The sequence below is a fragment of the Mya arenaria genome, chromosome 14 (assembly GCF_026914265.1).
Source record: "Mya arenaria isolate MELC-2E11 chromosome 14, ASM2691426v1".
NCBI lineage: Eukaryota > Metazoa > Mollusca > Bivalvia > Myida > Myidae > Mya > Mya arenaria.
This window is the reverse complement of record NC_069135.1, coordinates 7,713,159-7,732,373: the sequence shown is the minus strand read 5'-3', so window position 1 is coordinate 7,732,373 and position 19,215 is coordinate 7,713,159. Positions and strand designations below refer to the sequence as shown.

The 19,215-nt window shown below is 34.2% G+C and overlaps 1 protein-coding gene across 1 annotated transcript; it reads right to left on the bottom strand.

Moving 5' to 3' along the window:
* Nucleotides 1–5,025: 5,025 nt before the first annotated feature.
* LOC128218017 (adiponectin receptor protein-like) lies at nucleotides 5,026–18,688 on the bottom strand. Its single transcript, XM_052925523.1, has 7 exons — nucleotides 18,558–18,688; nucleotides 13,790–14,020; nucleotides 12,454–12,775; nucleotides 12,051–12,231; nucleotides 11,528–11,715; nucleotides 10,075–10,268; nucleotides 5,026–6,763 (listed from the first exon to the last, which is right to left on the bottom strand). Exons 2-7 carry the CDS (start codon nucleotides 13,988–13,990, stop codon nucleotides 6,638–6,640), a joined length of 1,212 nt encoding a protein of 403 aa, XP_052781483.1. The 5' UTR covers nucleotides 13,991–14,020; nucleotides 18,558–18,688; the 3' UTR covers nucleotides 5,026–6,637.
* Nucleotides 18,689–19,215: the final 527 nt, after the last annotated feature.

Genomic DNA, 19,215 nt, shown 5'->3' with positions numbered 1-19,215 from the left:
TAGGTAGGGCATATAGAGCCCACAAATACCATGTGGGACCCATATGGGTCCCATATCAAGCCCTGTTCAAAAACCCATATGGGTCCTAAATAGAGCCCAGTTCCAAAACCCATGTGGGGCCCAGATGGGTAGCCCACATGGGACCCATATGGTAACCCATGTGGGACCCATATGGGTCCCATATGTTTTGCTGGCTGGGTCGGTAATTTAGCATGTGAACAATATTTACGATGATATGCATAATTTCCTTTTTTGGTTCCAAACCACTAGTACACATAATTTCATATACTTGTGAAATCATTAATGTTCGTGGGACATTAATGTTCGTGGTTTTCGTGGGTGGGGTGATCCACGAATTTAAGATCCCACGAAATATAGTCCTTTTATTCACCTTTCCAATTGCCTTGTTATTTATACTATGTAATGTACGCACATAATATATTCTTTACAGAGGTCGCAGTATATATCGTAAATACCGAACTCACTCTATATCTTACTATTATTGTTTTGGTAGTATATTATATTTGCCTTTAACAAATAACAAACTAAATCAATTCATTATTTCTTTAAAGAAATATTTAATCGATTACATTGATTGTTTACTCAAATATACGCACTTCTTCGGTGTTTTCACAGTTTACAAAATTCTTAATTGGTATTCAATGGCTTCGCTGATTAGGGTGCATCTTCTTTTATGACCTTAATTTCCAATAAAATGGGTATACGCACTAATTCATGTAATTGGCATGTTGTACCACTATTGCGAGTCATAAACCGTATGACGTAGAAGAGGGAAATCATGTGCCCAGCGCGTGGAGATAATGCAGACGATTTAGGACGATCGCTGATTAGGATTTTTTTTGCAGAAATGGAAAACCATGAATTCAAGTATCCACGAAAATGTAAAATTTCGACAAACCACGAAATTTCATGCCAACGAATATAAATGACTTCACAGTACTTAAATTATTCTTGAGTCATCGCAGGTTCCAGTCAAAAAGAGAGAGATTTTAACTGTTTTATTGTCCATATCAAAGATCTGACAAATAAAATGAGTCTGTGGAAAGGAGTGCCATTTAAACATTAGACTTCCTTAAATAGCATACTTACTTCCATGAATGTAGCTTGTATATATACTTGAAGTTATGTCAGGAAGTGGTATTTTCACTTTTTGTGTTGCCAAGTAACCAATTTCTATGCGACGAAAAAACGCGTGCATAATTGTTCTAAAAACTTTCTTTGGACATAATAAGTTTAATGAATTTAGCTTTAAGTAATTTGAGTCATACCATAATCCGGTCAAACACTGCATGGTATTTTCACGTTGACAAAGTACCTACTTCTTTGTCCAAAATAACAACTATGACATGACTTCTCTCCTTATGATCCTCTATCCACATACCAAGCTGTATTAAGATAGATTTTTTTTTTAATAATTGCAACGTCCGGCCTTTCCAGACGGACGTACAGACAAGCGGAGTGTAGACCTAGAGTCCCCTTCGGTAAAGCCGGTATTGGTCTCTTTATTTCACGCTTTCCAATCATGCTCATGTTTCTAAATATTTTCAAATATGTTTCTTTTAGCCCTTACTCAAATATGTGTACGTAATATGCCATCTCATGAACGTTTCTGCTGAAATGATTATACGAGATAAATCTCCTATCTTGAAGTTGGAACGAATCCTTAAGTGTTCAATCAAGCATTCGGTAAATGACTCTTTTATACTTTAGAATTTTTCCACGACTGGTTTGATTACCTCAGGAACGCTATCAACTGAAAAAGAGTATGATCAACCGCCATAAGCACGTTTAATGACTTTGATTTATTACAAAATAGCATTTGTTATTATCTACTCATAATCAAGAAAACCATCAAACACTCGTCAAATAACCCGTGAATGTACCATTATATTTCATATTCTCCAGGTACCGTAGATATTTAACAACTGTTCAAACCTAATGGATCCTGAAATTCAGAGTTGTTTAAACTCTTTTTTGAGCATACAACACGAGCATAAGTTTTAATGCGTATAGTAACAGAGCTGTCGAAGGACAGCGCGCTCGACTTCACACCGCTTTGTCTTAGAAATGAATACAAAAATGATTTAATATTTCGTGTCAAAAACAATAAAAAAAAACAAGAACGCCGCAATGCGACTAAACCAAAGATTATCAGAAGAACTCCAGCAATTGGCATGAGATTCAGTTTGAACTGGGGTTTTTTAACTATTTCTATTAATAGTGAACTTGACCCTTGGTGCTCCAAATGCAACCCCATGGAAGACATAAACACTTTTCCCATACCAAGTTAGGTAACAATACGCAAACACTAAGGTTCTTCAGTACCAAATGGTTATCTATTTAAGTAAGAATGACCTTGACATTGACTCTAGAGGCCCCAAACACAATCCCATGAAAGGTCTTTATAAAGGTTCCTATATACCAAGTTTTGTTGCATTATCTCAACCCTAACTTAAGTAACAGTGACCTTGACCCTAGGTGCCCAAAAAAACATTCCCATCAAAGGCCTCCATTAACTCTTTGTTTTCAATTTGGTTACCATTTGTCAAACGTAAAATTATTCTTTACCAATAATGGCATACATCATTTATCTAACCAGGTTTGACTTTGGTTAAAAATGTGCCTATCAGAAGCAATACAAAATATAAAGAAGGGCGATCAAGGACCATAATTTGTGTGTAGTGTCAATATGGGGTTGCAAGTATGTAACCTAATTGTGTGACGGCCGTTAACAAATGTGTTATGTAATAAATCACTTGAATGAAAGGTATAGAAGTAATTAGTGAAAGTCTCAACTTGACCGTCATACTATAACCAGACACAATATGCCCTGAAACTTAAACGGAAGTTCCCAAGTCAATTAGGGGTCATAATTTGTATTAAGGATGAAATGGTGTTGTGTAACCTTCTTGTGTGAAGTATTAAGTCAATTCAATAAAGGGTATAGAAGGTATTAGTAACAATCAGAACTTGCCCTTTAACTTTAACCTGACACAATGTACCCTAAAACTTTGTACTAAGGATTATATGGAGTTATGTTACCTCATTGCCAGATGTACACAACTGTGTGAAGTATTGAGTAAATTGAAAAAAGGGTATTGGAGAAAGAAGTGAAAATGCCAACTTGCCCTAAAACTTAAACCTAACGCAGACACTGGGACTGAAGTAAAGCCTCCTTATTCTTCGAATAGTAGAGCTAAAACATAACAGTTCAAGGTGAGTTGTTGATTTATTTGTAACTGGAGTACAACAAGTTCAAAATCAATCCATAAATAACACACAAAATAGACTCTATAGTACAAACGCACTTCCTAACTGCATAATAAATTTCAATTACAGTCATAACCATTAATTAAAATAACAAAATTTGCTTTGAATGACAATCTTATTAGTTCGAAATTAAAACCTACTCAATTTATCCCTACGTAAAGAGTTTCTACAATTAAATAATTCTTTCCATAATACAACACATGTAGTCTCATGTCCAACAGTTTTATACTTTTGATTTTCTGAACAGCAGGACAGGTGCAGCATTCTGCCAACAAATCCTTTAAGAAGAACAAAAATAAACTTTCTGTGCATGCGGCAGCTTCTAAATATCTCACTTAATAAAACCTATTGATATAAAATTCGAGCTACTGAAATTTATGTGTCTGATCAATGACTCTTGTTTCCATAGTAATGGAAATTTGGCTTGGGAAAACCAGACTATCATAATTCTGGGCTTCAATTATTGTTATACATAGGTAAACACTACAAAATGAGAGGAAATACATTCAGTTTTGGACCACAATTACATTTTAAAGATGATGAACCTGTCACAATAAACAAATTTCATCAAATATACAAAAAAAATAATTACTGTATTTTCTAATGTAAATCTTCATATTGGTCTCTAAAAAAAAGCTGTATGTCAATAACAAATCTGCTTACCCAGCTACATATAAATTATACCCAGTAAAATACATAGTAAAATAACAAGTGATTTTTATGAGAAACCTTTTTGTGAAACAACTTTAATTCCAAAGAAGAGGGAAAGTGCTATAAATGATTCTTAACTATATGTGTTGTAATGTGACTTTCGACACAGCACATACCCACTAAAAAGTTGTAACTATTCAGTGAAAATACCGTGGAAATGTGCGAGTTTCAAGAAAATGTGTAACATGAAAATCTTCTTCTACAGTATCTGATGTACGATTATATTAACTGTAGATGCGTGGTGGCCCTTTATTTATTTTGGTAACATTTGAAAGGATTTTATGAAAGGAAAAAGAATAAAAAAATACACAAAAAAAAATAATAAAAAACACATTTTTGGCCTGTAATAGTGCAAAAAAGGTCATTCCAAGTCCGATTTCAGTTCAAGTGGGATACAAATACATGAACTGTCATAACCTCATCTTTATGTAATAAATAAGCTAAACCCATGATACGGGTACCTGGGCATGACAATTTAACATCTGGGCATGACAATTTAACATCTGGGCATGACAATTTAACATCGGGGCATGACAATTAAACATCACAAATGGCTCAATAAAATGACAAGCTTATTTGTCCATCGGACACCATAACTCAAAAAACCATGAGGTATGGATCCAATGAAAGTGAAAGACATAAATCATAGCCGTTATTCATAAAACGTCTGGAGTCGTTTCCTAACTTCAGAAATTTCCTCACTTGACATATAAAATGATTACTTTGTCTAAAATACTTTATGTTTATTAATTTAATGCAATAAACACAATTAAAGGTTAAATCTGCCTATGAAAATCTTCAGAAATCGACTAAAGCTAAGAATTGACTTGAGGTGTTTTATGAAGGCTGGGCAATATCTATAAATAACTCTTTCAAGAACATTTTCTTGAAAGGACATACATGCATGTATACAACATATCTGTACGTTCTTGTGTAGCTTCAAATTCAAATTAGTTTGTTAATTCATAAAATTGATATAACACTACATGGGGGGTTGGGGGTTAATGATTAACATATATTCCATTTGAAAGGTTCACACATATGTATTAAAATGGTGACAAACAAACATTATCCACAATTAATGAGAATTGGTACAAACAACAAAGAATATAATACAGTTGGCAGATTGCAATGCTGTCACTTTTCTAGAATTGTTCTCATGTGTCAAGTTATTTATTTCTTACTTTTAAGAAAAATCTTAATGTAAACAAAACAAAAGGTCATTCCAGGGCTGAGTTCTTGAAGAATATGAAGCCTGAGATAAAAGCTGTCAGAACTAAATTATACTAAACTGAATTATCTCACTTTGAAGCAAAATTACAGAGAAGTAATTTGATACTTTTTATGTTCTGTGAACATGTTAAAGTCAGGGTTTAAGAACAATAATTTCAAAAGTTTAAGTTTTAACCTTATAAACTCTAGTTTTTTCCCGAACTATTAATATTCTAATTCATGTCACTCAGCATCAATATCAATGCAAATGTTTTTCATCAATTAATGTCAAACTTCTTCAATTTTTTTTGGAAACTAGCAGTTTTGCACAAACATAATTATATGCTCAATTCAAAACATTACACTATTTTACAAGATAAAAGTGTCACTTTTAAAATTTACATACATAATTATGAACAATTTCATCAATTATGATTTATGTAGTGCACAACAAATTTAAAATAACAACAATTTCGAATGAAAGAATATATACAACATGAACAAGTAATGCGCTGGTGTGTGAGTTGTGAGTTATCCACAACAGCTTTAATCACAATATTCTAACTATAATACGGTAATTCATAATTTGTCATTTGCAAGTTCTCCTTCATGCTTTTATCATCAAACATATACCATACATAATCATACATGTAGGCCTTTCCTGAAAGGATATTCTGAACTCTCCTTTATCTGACTATAGCCGTAAGACAGCTTACGAGATGGCTGTAAGACAGCTTACGGGTTGGCTGTAAGTCTGCTTACGGGTTGGCTGTAAGGCTGCTTACGGGTTGGCTGTAAGATGCTTACTGGTTGGCTGTAAGTCTGCTTACAGGTTGGCTGTAAGGCTGCTTACGGCTTGAACACTTTAAGGAGTTCTGTTTATATTCATTGTCTCCCTCCAAAACTGGAGGAAATGAGATAATACCAGTAGTATACCATATAACACCTGACTGCTGCTGGCATTAGTATAAAGATATATTGATTGTAATTATTGGATAATTGACCAATTAATCAAATGATTTGACGTACCAAAAGTTACCCAGTTCTACACAATTGATTGCAGATGGGTAACATACAACATTGGTCCTACACTTTTTGTATGATGCCTTTAATCAAAGAGAGAACATTTTTCAGATCTGTGCACCATGAAATAAGCTCTTTGTATCCATCTTGAGAGAAATATATAGCAAAATAAGAATGAAGCTTGCAACACTGTAAATAGTGTACATAGCTATAGAATATTTGTCAATAAAATGTGTCATGATTCCAAGGGATATGTGAATTATATATTTAGAATGAGTCGTGTGCAATAAATACTGTCTCAAAAACTGCAGTGTATTTATTTATTAATAGCGTGCATCATTTTATATATGTAATAATTAAATATGTCTATTTGTTCCACATAAACTCTATTCCATTTTCCCTAGAAATACTCATTAGTAAGACAATCCCCATTGCTGAGTCGGTAGTTGGCGATCTCTGTGATACCGTGGTAATGGACGAAGGCAGCGGCCAGCACAAACATGTGAAAGATCTGGTGACTCTGAAACTGAAATAAACACACAACATTCAGCTAGTTACAATTCAGTAATTAAATTTGAAAGGAAGGTGCACACATGGTATTTCTACATTACTAGATGATAGTTGATCACTGTAAATCTTTAAGGACCCACCAGTCCTTTAATATTTGTAAGTTTTCAGCTACAGTTTAAATACATGGTTACAATCTTGTTATCAGTAATTAATATTTTTCAGAAATGCATTATTTAGTATGTTGTTAAAGGTTTATCACTCAAAGTTTATGTTTGTTAAACATGTATTTTAAATAAGAGTGTCACTTAAGATGCTCTTGCATGTATCACAATATTATGTAGTGTATTGTAAGCATAAATAAACAAAATATAGTCTATATATCATTAGTTATTACTTGAATCAATTCAGGATTTTGATACCTTCAAAAAATACAATATGTGTTTAAATATATTTACAGTGTTTTTCTACAGCGCTACTTTAGCATTGACGCAGTTGCTTCATAGTTAGATAGCACAATAAAGTAGAGAATTATTCTGTTTTTGTATAATATGTACATGTCAAATGTTGTTATTTTTTGTATTTGTAACCTTTTCAATTGTGACATCTCATTCTATTGTTCATGGCCAATGGCTTATGTATTGCCGATATTTCCAATAAAACTTGAAACTTTTCATTAGTGAATTTTCATCAACAGTTTCAGTGTGAGTTTTTTAACCAAATTGTATCCATTCAAATGTTTAAAACATATACCTCTTTCCCAGACGTAAAAATAAAATTCCCAGTTTTATGTTATAAAACAGGACAAAAATGGATCCCGAAACTGTTTTCGTATGCAAATAAATAAATTGATAATATACATACATGTGTGATTTTGTTATCTCATGGACATGACTAGCATACTCAATCCTATATCTTAGTACATTTATGTCCTGGCCACGATTTGGAGGTAGCTTAAAGGTGGGATTAAGAAAAAAAGTCATTGCCACAACATATATACTTAGTTGTGAAAAACAAATAAGTCAATCATGGCCGCAAGATAACAAAGTCTTGTGAACAATACTTTAAGTCATGGTCACAACATACTAAGTCATAGGAACTACAACATACTAAGTCATACTGGGACAAGTCAGTAGGTCAATGCCATGAGATTACATGGTTTTCCCCACATGTCACCTCTATACTACCATAGACAAGGAGTGTTACTAGGGTATTACCCTTTGCCAGTATTCTTAATGGATCTTATCCTTTTCCTTAGACATGCCTCGGTGATTCCATTCAGCCTATTGGTCAGCTAAATATACAGGCCAATCAAATCACCTAGTTTCTAATCTTAAATTTAACTTCAATCTAAGTTGCTTATTGAATGTGGCCCCTGTTAAATGCCTTCAAACTAAACCTAATACATGTCGATCAAATTCAGAATTTGTATTTTGTTATATATATTCTTAAGTATCCTAAATGAAATAACAGAAACTAAATCAATATTTAGTTTCTTATTCATATAAGCTTATTTCACATTCAAATCATGCATTTTTGGGGTATTTTTTTATCAGCTTTAAATGAAATGTCTGGAGAGAAAATGCCCCATGGTGTGATCAAGGAAGCCTCACAAATTAATAAGTAATTCACTTCACAGATTTCCAAGACACAAGTACACATTTTCTCTTCCAAAATACAGACAACAATTATGCAGTTATTCAACTAGATTTACAGACTAAATGGCCCCATCAGCTCAAGTTTGGAAAAAAGTGCAAACTGTCTGGAGAAAAAGTTTTACATGTCTGAGAGAAAGATGTGATCAGGCAAAATTGCTATGTACAGTTTTGGCAGCCAGATTCATGGTTTTACTAACATAATTGGATTTGGATCGCCAGACATTGCACAGCAATGTGAAAAAACAGGAAAGTTGTTCTCTATTCCTGATATCAACCATATCTAGTGGTAGAAATGCTCGCTGAAACAGTTTTCCACACAGTGTCATGAAATGGGAAACATTAAGCTCAAATGTCCAACTTGTGTGATCAACTGCTCACAATTGCTCTAGTAAGAGAAAAACTTGTGAATTTGGTCAATAATTCACAATTCAAACAAATAAATATGACAAAACAGATACTTTAGGTTTTCAATTTTTTTTTCATAAACATTGATACTAATACAATTCCAGTTTCTGGCAGTGAAAGGGACACAACATAAGAATGGCTATTGCAATCTAGCTTGTGATTTGTCATGCCCCTATATTTCAATAGAAAGGAGTTTGTGAGTGGACAACTTCATGAATGAGGCCAGCGCAGCTGTCCAGCTGGGATGATTTCGTAACAAGTATCATCGAACGATATTGGATTCTATTACCGCCTACTTTAAAGGCAAACAGTCAGCTTATAAATATTCAATCATTAATTTTTGCCTATTTTAAAAGCCACAGTATGACTATATCATTAACTAGACCATGAACTCATGATCAAGTTGCTGGATGCAGTCTTGTTTGTCAATGAACATATAACCAACCATTTCTGAATACCATAAAAGCCTAATCCATAGCACTGACTGGGGTAGCCAGCCCATTTGAATCCTTTCTCAAATCAAGTCAGAAACTGGAATTGTATCGACAATGTACATCCCTTAATAATATGCTCTCCGCTGGTCTACACAACCAATTTTACTCTATCAATATGCATATATTCTATGCATCATTCCATATTGATTAATTTTTAAGTGTGACCTTGAACTTTCAAGTCGGAACACAAATTATTTTAAAATCCGTCTGTGCATAACAAAATTACAGCCTGAACACAACCACCTACACTTTATGTGCATATGTTTAGCATTCCATGACATTTAACCTCTAAACATGACCTTGAATTTTGAGGTAGGATGTGTGTCTTGTACCTGACACCACGTCTTGTACCAAACACATGTGCTATGACCCTCCCTGTATGACAAAGAAACAGCGCGGACACAGAAACCCAAATCATAATGATAAATCTGTATGTGTGACCTTGACCTTCGGGATAGGAACTTGGGTTTTGCATGCAAGGCGTCCTCTGTATGTACCAAACACATGTGGCAAGTTCTTTTAAAATCACTCCCTGCATGCCAAACTTACAACCACGATACGGAAAAGCAGACAGAAAAACAATGTTGTTTTAATATGCTGATCTTCAAGGACATAAAAATCAATTTCACCTTGTGAACACCAAAAGTAGACATTGCACTCATGGCCACATCACTCATTAATAAATCTTAAGGTGCTTACTTAGTGAAATGCATTGTGACCTTACTCTGAAACAATCCTCTATTTCATGACATTTTGTTGACAGAAATACCTACCCAAATATCAAATTTGCCAGGAAATAACCTCTCTGGAATTCTGATGGCATATATGAGAGCCCCAACAATGTAGAGTAAACCCATCAGGGAAAGCCAGCCGAGAGAATGCTTGTTAACGGCCTCCCAGAACCCGTCTGTTATCACAATATGGAGGGCTGGTATCACACCACTCAGGCCAAATGCGATAAAAACACCTGCAATACATATACAATGTTCATCAGAGTTGGAGCAGTTCATTTATACAAATGTATATTAACCAGGGCTGTCTCTCACCTCTAGCAAAAACAGGGTCAGGTCCTCATGATGATTTTGATAGAAAAAGGGATTTTTAAAGATGCACTCTTATTCCCAAATTAGATAAACCATAATTAATGATATTATTTTGATATTTCAAAATGGATGACCAAATGTCAAATACAATGGTTCTTATGAAGGATACCGAGTTAAATTTGAAATAAATAAGAATAAAACATTGTATTTCTACCTTATGAGACTATAGTAAACCACAGTAAATCTTTTAGCATTCACCAATCATTTAATATTTTTGCGCTTTAAGCTATTTTATACACGGTTACAATATTGTTATCAATAATTAATATTTTCCATAAATGCATTATTTAGTAAGTAGTTAAAGTTTTATCACTCAAAATGCATGTGTGTTATTTATGTTTGCATTGATTTTGAATTAGATTGTCACTTTCAATTGACACAAATACATCTTATTATTATTATTAAAAAATAAAATTAAGTGTAAAAAAGCATTTTGTTTTATAGGCGATATCATTAACATTTAATAGAAATAACTGAATTCCAGTGACAGCATATTGCGCACCAATAAAAAAGAATATATAATGGCCATTTTGTGTCTGGTGTATGATCCCCTTCTTTTCTTCAAAGTACAAACAATCACAAAATTGTAGAGAAATATTTATTTTAAAGGTGGGGTTTGGAATTGAATAATAGCCAGAGAATAAGAAAGACAGCCCTGTCAATTTGTTTTGATGAAATTTAGTAACAAATTGTAATCCAGTGATATTTTTCAAATTTTGCCTTTGTTAAGCATTTAATATTTTTTATGGTAACATCCATGCCTATACTAATTTTCTATAACAAATTGTGTTGTGAAACATACATGTAGCAATGCCAAATTCTGTATTGATTGATATTATAAAAGTCTCACAATTGATCATAACATAGGCTTCTAGCACCATTTTCTTTCCAGCTTTTGCGAATTTGCAGACTTAAAATGAACCTTCATGAACCGAACCATTCAGTTTTTAATTTACATTTTGTATCTCCAATTCTTATAATATCACGAACACAACTAAAATAATAAAAACTATTCTCACATGTACTTTCCAACATAAAGATATTTAATAGCAAAAAAAATGTTGGCGTCTGAGAGGTACCTATACATTAATACTATATTACAAAGGTACTGGATTATACATACCTGCCCGTAAAGGTCTGAACCTAGGCTCACTGAATTTACTCCAGAGAGACACAATAATACACAGAGTTCCGAGGCCGAAAGTGAGAGCCATGTAGATTATCTTCACCCCCAGCTTGCAGTAGAAACCATAATGAAGCCACGGGACAAAAGACCCCATTGTCAGTATTGCTATTCCACAGTAGTCTAACCTGGACAAAAAAAGGTGTCAGATTAAGTATGTGAACCTTGCTAGTTGCTTCTAATATTATACAGTATAATAAAAAAATAACTAATATTCATTAAACTTAGACCAATTTATCTTAAGCAAATAATTCCCATAAAACTATATGCAATGTGTAGCTAGGCAAATAACTCTGGTTTTAATAATTATCAAGAAAGCCATGAAGAAAAACTGACACTCTTTGGCTTCACATGTGCCGTAGGGGACATACAGGAAAATTAGTTTATGTTGTTTTCAAAATATAAAAATGAAAAATGTGGCGAAGCTTATTAAAAGAATAATGTAATTGGGTTATAATCATACTTATTAAACAGTTTTCCAACTCCTTGCGAATGGTTGAAGACTGTATGGAACACCCATGAGAAGCCCAGACAGACAATTGCTCCCACAAAGAAGGCAGAAAACACAGCTTTCTCCTGCCACTGGATCTCAAACGAGGGTCGAGTAACAAAATAACTGGTAATGCCTATAAAGGCTATCATGCCTGAAAAAACAAAGGAACAGTAAGGGTGAAATTCTGCCACAAACTACATGTTCATCCTACAACCAAGTAAGCTTTAATGCCTGCATGACTGAACTGAATATCATATAATCTCTTTTTCAATCAATAGTTTTTATTTACATTTATTAGCAAGTATTGTCAACATAAAAGCTCAAGAAACCTACAAGTTTGATTGTTTTCTGAATAGTTTAAGGGTAACCATACCCAACAGATGTGTCCAAATATTGCCTGTCTCCGTGTGCACTCTGAATATGGACTTGAAGCAGGCCAGAAATGAGTTTGTAGGTAAACGGTGTCCCTTGTGCAGGAAGTCATTATCTCGGAGCCAGTTGGGCAAGGAATTATGATGGACAACCCTCCAGCCAGCCTCCCAGACTTTTTTTACAAACTCCTCGGCCTGCTCAGCAGCCCTGCAGGGGGCCGTGAAAAAGTCCCCAACCCTTGAGTGAATCTCGGAGTCATCATCATCATCTCTTTCATTGTCTTCTTCCTCTACTTCTTCTATTACATTACTGTCATTTTGGCCCTGTACGAAAAAAAGGCAGTTAAGATATCGTGAAATACAATCAAGTGAAAGTTTGAGATCTGGTGACTAGGGTTCCCACTGGCCATCACCATTGTCACCATGAATTTGTGACAAAATCATGAAAGTGGATGCAATTTTTAAAATATTGTGTTTTTTTATGGCCCAATATTATTTGTATCATATGTAGGAGTTTAATGTGTAGAGGAAGAACATAAAAAATATATATTCTACTGATAAAAATAATGCAAACACACTTTGACCTTAAAATAAATTGATAAATCAGTCCTTTCACTTCCGACATCAGATGAAATAAGAAAAAAACTGCCATAACTTTATCTATAACATATTTTGGGTCATAAATGTTACATATTAGTAATCAGTTAGTAACACACTTTAAAACGATGCCCAAGTTATATGGGGTGACCAGCCACGAAAAATTAACATTACTAGTTACGAATGGCACGATGAAACGACAAATATATTTCTAACAAACATATTTCTATATTGGATACCTCAAGAAATGATAACAGAGAAACTTTGAACAGATTGTTAATAACTTTGTAAATCAACAGCCTTGTAAATGGTGTCATAGTAAACTTTTAAAGGTGAAAAATAATATGACATGCTCATATATTTAAATAAGCAGTACTGCAGATCACAAGCTTCATTAAAGACTTGAAAGTTAACAATGACGACATAAAATTGTTAACTTTAACAATATTCTGAACAGTCGCCCCACTACAGGCTAAATTTAACTAGCACTTCAATGCCAAATGAAAGTTACAATAAATATACTTCCTTACAATCCCATAAACATGATTATGAGAATCAAAATTTAAAAGCATGGGAAATATGTAATCAAGTACAACGTATTAACTGTCTAGTAAGACTAGTATTATTCAACTTTCCAAACAATTTTGAGCGTTTTGAAAATATATTAGCAATATGTTTATGTTGAAATCTTAAAATGCTCAAAGCCCACACACTGAAGCAATTATTGTAGTACATGCTGACCTTTCCAATTCTGCCATGACCGTAATGGCTCCTTCCTCGATCCTTTGTCCATCTACCTGCAGACCCTAGGCTGATAGCATCTTCGTCATACTCCAGGTCTTCATAGAGATCACGAATATCATCTGTTGAAACAGGAACCGGAGCCCATTGAGGTTGTATCATTATGGGTGCCTGATCGATGATTATTTCACGACCAGACATCACTGCAGTTTGACCTTTTTCAACCAGTACCTGAATTCAATGATCCTATTATAAAAATATATATCATATAAACGAGCCATTTAAAATGGCAAACAACAATTACAGTCAACAAAATTAAGACAAAGTGGAATACAGTATGTTCATAATATGTAAGAGATTGTACCCCACATGTCAGAATACAGACTTTTTATTTTATTTGATCAAAGCCAATTTTGACTGCAATTAAAATGACAAATATAAAAACAGATTTATTGGGTTGGTTATTTCAACACAACTACTACTAATACAAAGATACTTAAGTTTGGGAACCAATTCTGTCCCATTTCACTGTGCCTTGTCTCATAAGGCCTTAGAGCTGACTTTCTTTTAGGACCCTGGTTCTTAAATATTTAAAAAAAAAAAAAAAGAACTAACCAATGCTGGGATTCGGTGCCAGAGGAGGGTTACCTCATTCTGGGTAGTGAAGTTTATTTAGGCATTGAAACTGTTATCTAAACACATCAAAATGTCGTAAATTTTCAGAATTTTAACTTTGTTTTTTAAGTGCACTTCAAATAAAGCCATAATAGGTCTTAATAAATTTCTCCACCCATGTCTCCGATAAACTTTCATCTTTGCTTACAATTACAGTTTTTAGTAGGGATGGAAACCGGATACCAAATCGGTATCAGGATATTCGTATCAAGTATTCGAATACTATTCGGATACTCGTATCAAATTGTTTTCATAATAAGTAAATTTCCTATTATATGTCACCTACCTTCTGATATTTGACATAATTGTTCACTTAATTTATAATACGTCATATGGCATTTTCACTTTTTCATTCATTCTTTCTCAGTCTTAATAATTTATAATGTTATAATCAAAGCTAAACTACTCATTTTACGTCATAAAACTCATGATGAATACCTAATAAACAACTCGCGAATTTGATAGTCACTTCGGCCGAGGTGGTTGCTTGGTTACTGCCACGTGCCTTCGAGTTTGTTATTTATCAGCAGGTTTCCGATTGTAATTTTATTTCATTACATTGTTTGATTTAATGCAATACCTACAATTTCTGCGTGTTTTGTAATGAAGGATATAATTGGGGAAAAGATAAGAAGACAAAAAGACGCTCTGATTTTTCTTTATTTACATGCGTGTACTTTTTTATTTATCATTAAACTAATGTTTACACACAACAATTTACCATCCTCGGATTTTGAGAATACTTCCGAACACTTGAAGTCAATGTTGGAGGCATATATCCATAGTCGTGATACAGGAATAACAATTAATAATTCAAGACACAAGTACAAGATGCAAAATGATGGAAATTTGATTGAAACGTGAAAAGATAAACAAATTTGTTTTTGTATTTATTGTTCAGATAGCAATAATTTCTTCATGCATATTCATCAAAAATATGATGCATACGGTCATTAATAGCTTTGATTGCACGACCCTTAACTTGTGATGGACGATCAATTCCTACGGATTAATGATCAATCCGTTTAATATCAAATAGTGCCAATTAGTGTCAATTAAGCACATCTGAGATCATAAAACAACACTTGTCATTGTAAATAAGGTCATAGAACTTCACAGGGTGCTGCAGAAGGGCACAATATCACGCCTTGTGCAAACACCCAATTAGCAGACGATTTGTGACACATACCCGCTTCGCGACAGACACTGTTGATCACCTGAAATATTTCATCTGAAAAGTTTTATACAATTGCTATGTCTCTGCTTAGCGATTTCATTGAAATTTAATTTTTAACGAATATTCGAATACCCATTTTGGTATCCGAATACTTGCGTGATATCCGGATATCCGGATACTCGGATATTCGCTTCCATCCCTAGTTTTTAGCTCTATTGCACTTCTCCTAGTGGCCACCATGGTAATGTTATGTATGCCTGTCTAGGCAGCTTCAGCTCCCACCTCGATCTTTATTACTATTTGATCACTGAAAATATGCGCAGATCTACCTTGTAGCTGCTCCCCTGGTCTTATTTTAAACGGCCATGCTCTTGATATCTGCCCCATCATCAAAAGTTGTGTACCCTTCAACCTTCTCCCCAACATGATTGCCGTAAATTGTGCATTGTAACCATTGTTATGGTCTCCAAGAACTTTGCATCCAATGACTTTGATACTGCTCCTGTGCAGACAATTATACTAGTATGTTGGGGGTGTTACCGCCCCTGATTCTTAAAACTATGAGCCTGTCTGCATTGATCCATTTAGGTCTCCAAGGTTTGCCACTCTTCACACCTTTTTCCTCGGCTTAACCAAATAGAATTCATCAATGCTTAGTCCCATCAACAACAATACCCCCCATGAGATTTGAATGCTGCCAATACTAACGATCATGTTGTCATAATATGTTCCGTCACTAGAACGTTTGTCTATGTTTTGTTAAATCATCATTAAAATCCAACTGTTTTTAATATAATTAAACCTAGTGCATGCTCATATTTTTGTCTGATATTAAAGAAATGCTCACATTGGTCGTCAACAGTCACAGACAATAAGAGATTAAATATAGTTCTGTTCGTGTTCAGCACATAAGAAGAATGACTTGCATACATTTGGTAAGTGGCACAAGAAGCTCAACAGAGACTGTGAACGACCTTGACACCTTGACAAACACAGACGGCATTTGTGATACAGATATGTTGTTGATACCAGGTGAGATCGGGCCCTTTAGCAGCAGTCATAGCAATAAAGTCAAGGGTTATATGCCACATCAATGTGGCTGGGTTCAAACAGAGGATTTCATACTAAATTATTTGTGGCATACACAATTAAAGCATTATGATTAAATATTGTAACTGCAAAAGCCTTGGACATAATTTTAGATGCACTAAATTCTACTACTCCAGAATCTGTGCAGTGTGCACTATAACAGCCTGAGGATAGCATTGATATAGTCTGTTTCGAAACTTCTGAAATTTATTGAGTGATATAATACAGTATACTGATCAAGTTGGATTCACTTTCCTTGCTCAATAAGAGAGATAAAGCCGATGTTTGAGGGTTTCCCCCCCAAGGGTCAAATTTATTCCCTCCCTTAAATGAGTAAAATCCCTGCCCAGTTCCTCTGAGGTGCTCATTTACCACAGAGTGTAATATGAACATAAGCATCGGAAATCATCCAATATTGTTGATTTTGTGACCCGGAAGCGGAACTCTGAATCTGATGAAGTGCTACTGTTGAGAGCAAGAAAATATTCATTCTTTTCAGATGTTATTCTTCTTATAACTATTATTACATGATATTTATAATTGGTAGTTCAAAATAGCAAGTGACATTTTGGGGAGTTTTCCACAGAAAAAGAATTTCACCCTCAGGTTAAAAATTTCCTTGACTCTTCTATTACTTTTGCTCCTTTTCCCGAAGTTTCCTAACCAATATAAAAATTCGCTAAAAAACAGATTCATTTTTCCTCACTACGACAACCCTGATGTAAACCCCTTTGAGAAACGCCATGATCGTGATTCTTTGGTCAACTAATCAGATGCTGAGGGCTGAAAATCCATGATTCATTTTTTTGGTTACTTAAGTGAAATTTGGCTGAGGGAAAGTAGGTCTTGCTCAATCATCAATGAGAGTATTTTATGTTGAAATTGTGACTTGAACAAGTTTCTGAATGGGTCACGGACACTACGGACCATGGACATTACGGACCAGACATTACGGACCAGATTTAGGGACACTACGGACCAGATTTAGGGACATTACGGACCATCTTCGGAAACTTACTGACCATGATTTAAACATATTGTTTTTAAATTATTCACTCATTATTCACTCATTAGTTTTTAATTTGTTAATCACGAATAAACAGCACATGTCACCAAAGCCACCATTCTTATCTAAACAGGCCCATAAAGTCTCGCACATGCTTTGAGCAGACTGCTTGTAGACCACTCGTTGGCATTAATATTCACATTTACAATTATAAGATAAACACATATTTCGTTCATTATTATTCACATTATTATAATATTTTATTAAAAATACATTGATGTTTAACAATGGAATTTCATTGGATTTTTCAGTTACATTAAAGATAATTGTCATACTGAGCACTCATATTGAAGTATTTATTAACAAATTTAAGACCGATGAGTGAATAAATTAAAAAAAAATGCTTAAAAACATTATAAATCATGGTCCGTAAGTTTCTGAAGATGGTCCGTAATGTCCCTAAATCTGGTCCGTAGTGTCCCTAAATCTGGTCCGTAATGTCTGGTCCGTAATGTCCATGGTCCGTAGTGTCCGTAATTCTTCTGAATATATAGCTGATTTTAGCCTATATCGGAACCAAGTAACACAACCTAAAAGATTAGGGGAATGACAAGGCGTCCAGGGCTTAAATATTTCCCCACCTCACAAAGGTATCACATAGGTAGGTCTTCCATTTATGTAATATACTTGTCAAGACAAATGAACAAGTGACCTTAGTCCTAAAGCACCTCGTCATGGATTGGTGGAGATAACATTAGTTGCATTCAATGATGGCTGGACGAAAATATGATAAGTAAATTTATGGAGATTGTTTAAAATACCTTTAAAAATTGTCCGTTACGGGAACATGATCAACTGTTCTGTGTAAAACAATTATTTACAAAATATTTTCTGAACTTCCGGTTACGGCCAACTAAGGACGTCAAAACAATTTAAAAAAAAACAACGAGATAACCCGGATACTTCAAATCATTTACAGATACAGTAATTACCGGATTTTAAGGACAAGTGAATAAATTGGGGATGGATTTTAAAAAAAAAAAACATTAAGTAATTCAAAACAAAGGTAAAACTAGTTTGGGGGGTTTCATACATGTTTACAAAACCTGGAAAATACATTTGCCCATTTACACTGCAATATAGCCTTAACTTACATGGACAGAAAGAATATATTTAAGAATCCCTGATGTGTAGTGTCAGCCGTATAATATGTTAGAATTGCTGTTGTTTGGTGATCCATTCATATAAAATGTTACCATGATTACTCAGAACTGCTAATGAATATTAGGTTCCGCCTACTCTCTAATGTTAATCTGATTACTGCTGCAGGCTTTTGTACATAGGAGAGTTGTGTTTACTATCATGAGATGTAATCGATCGTTATTAAAGTATAAAACATTGAATTGTGTTTATATACACTGACCACCCAATTACATAACAGCTGTTGCACTAGATCACAGGTTCAGACGTACATTAAAT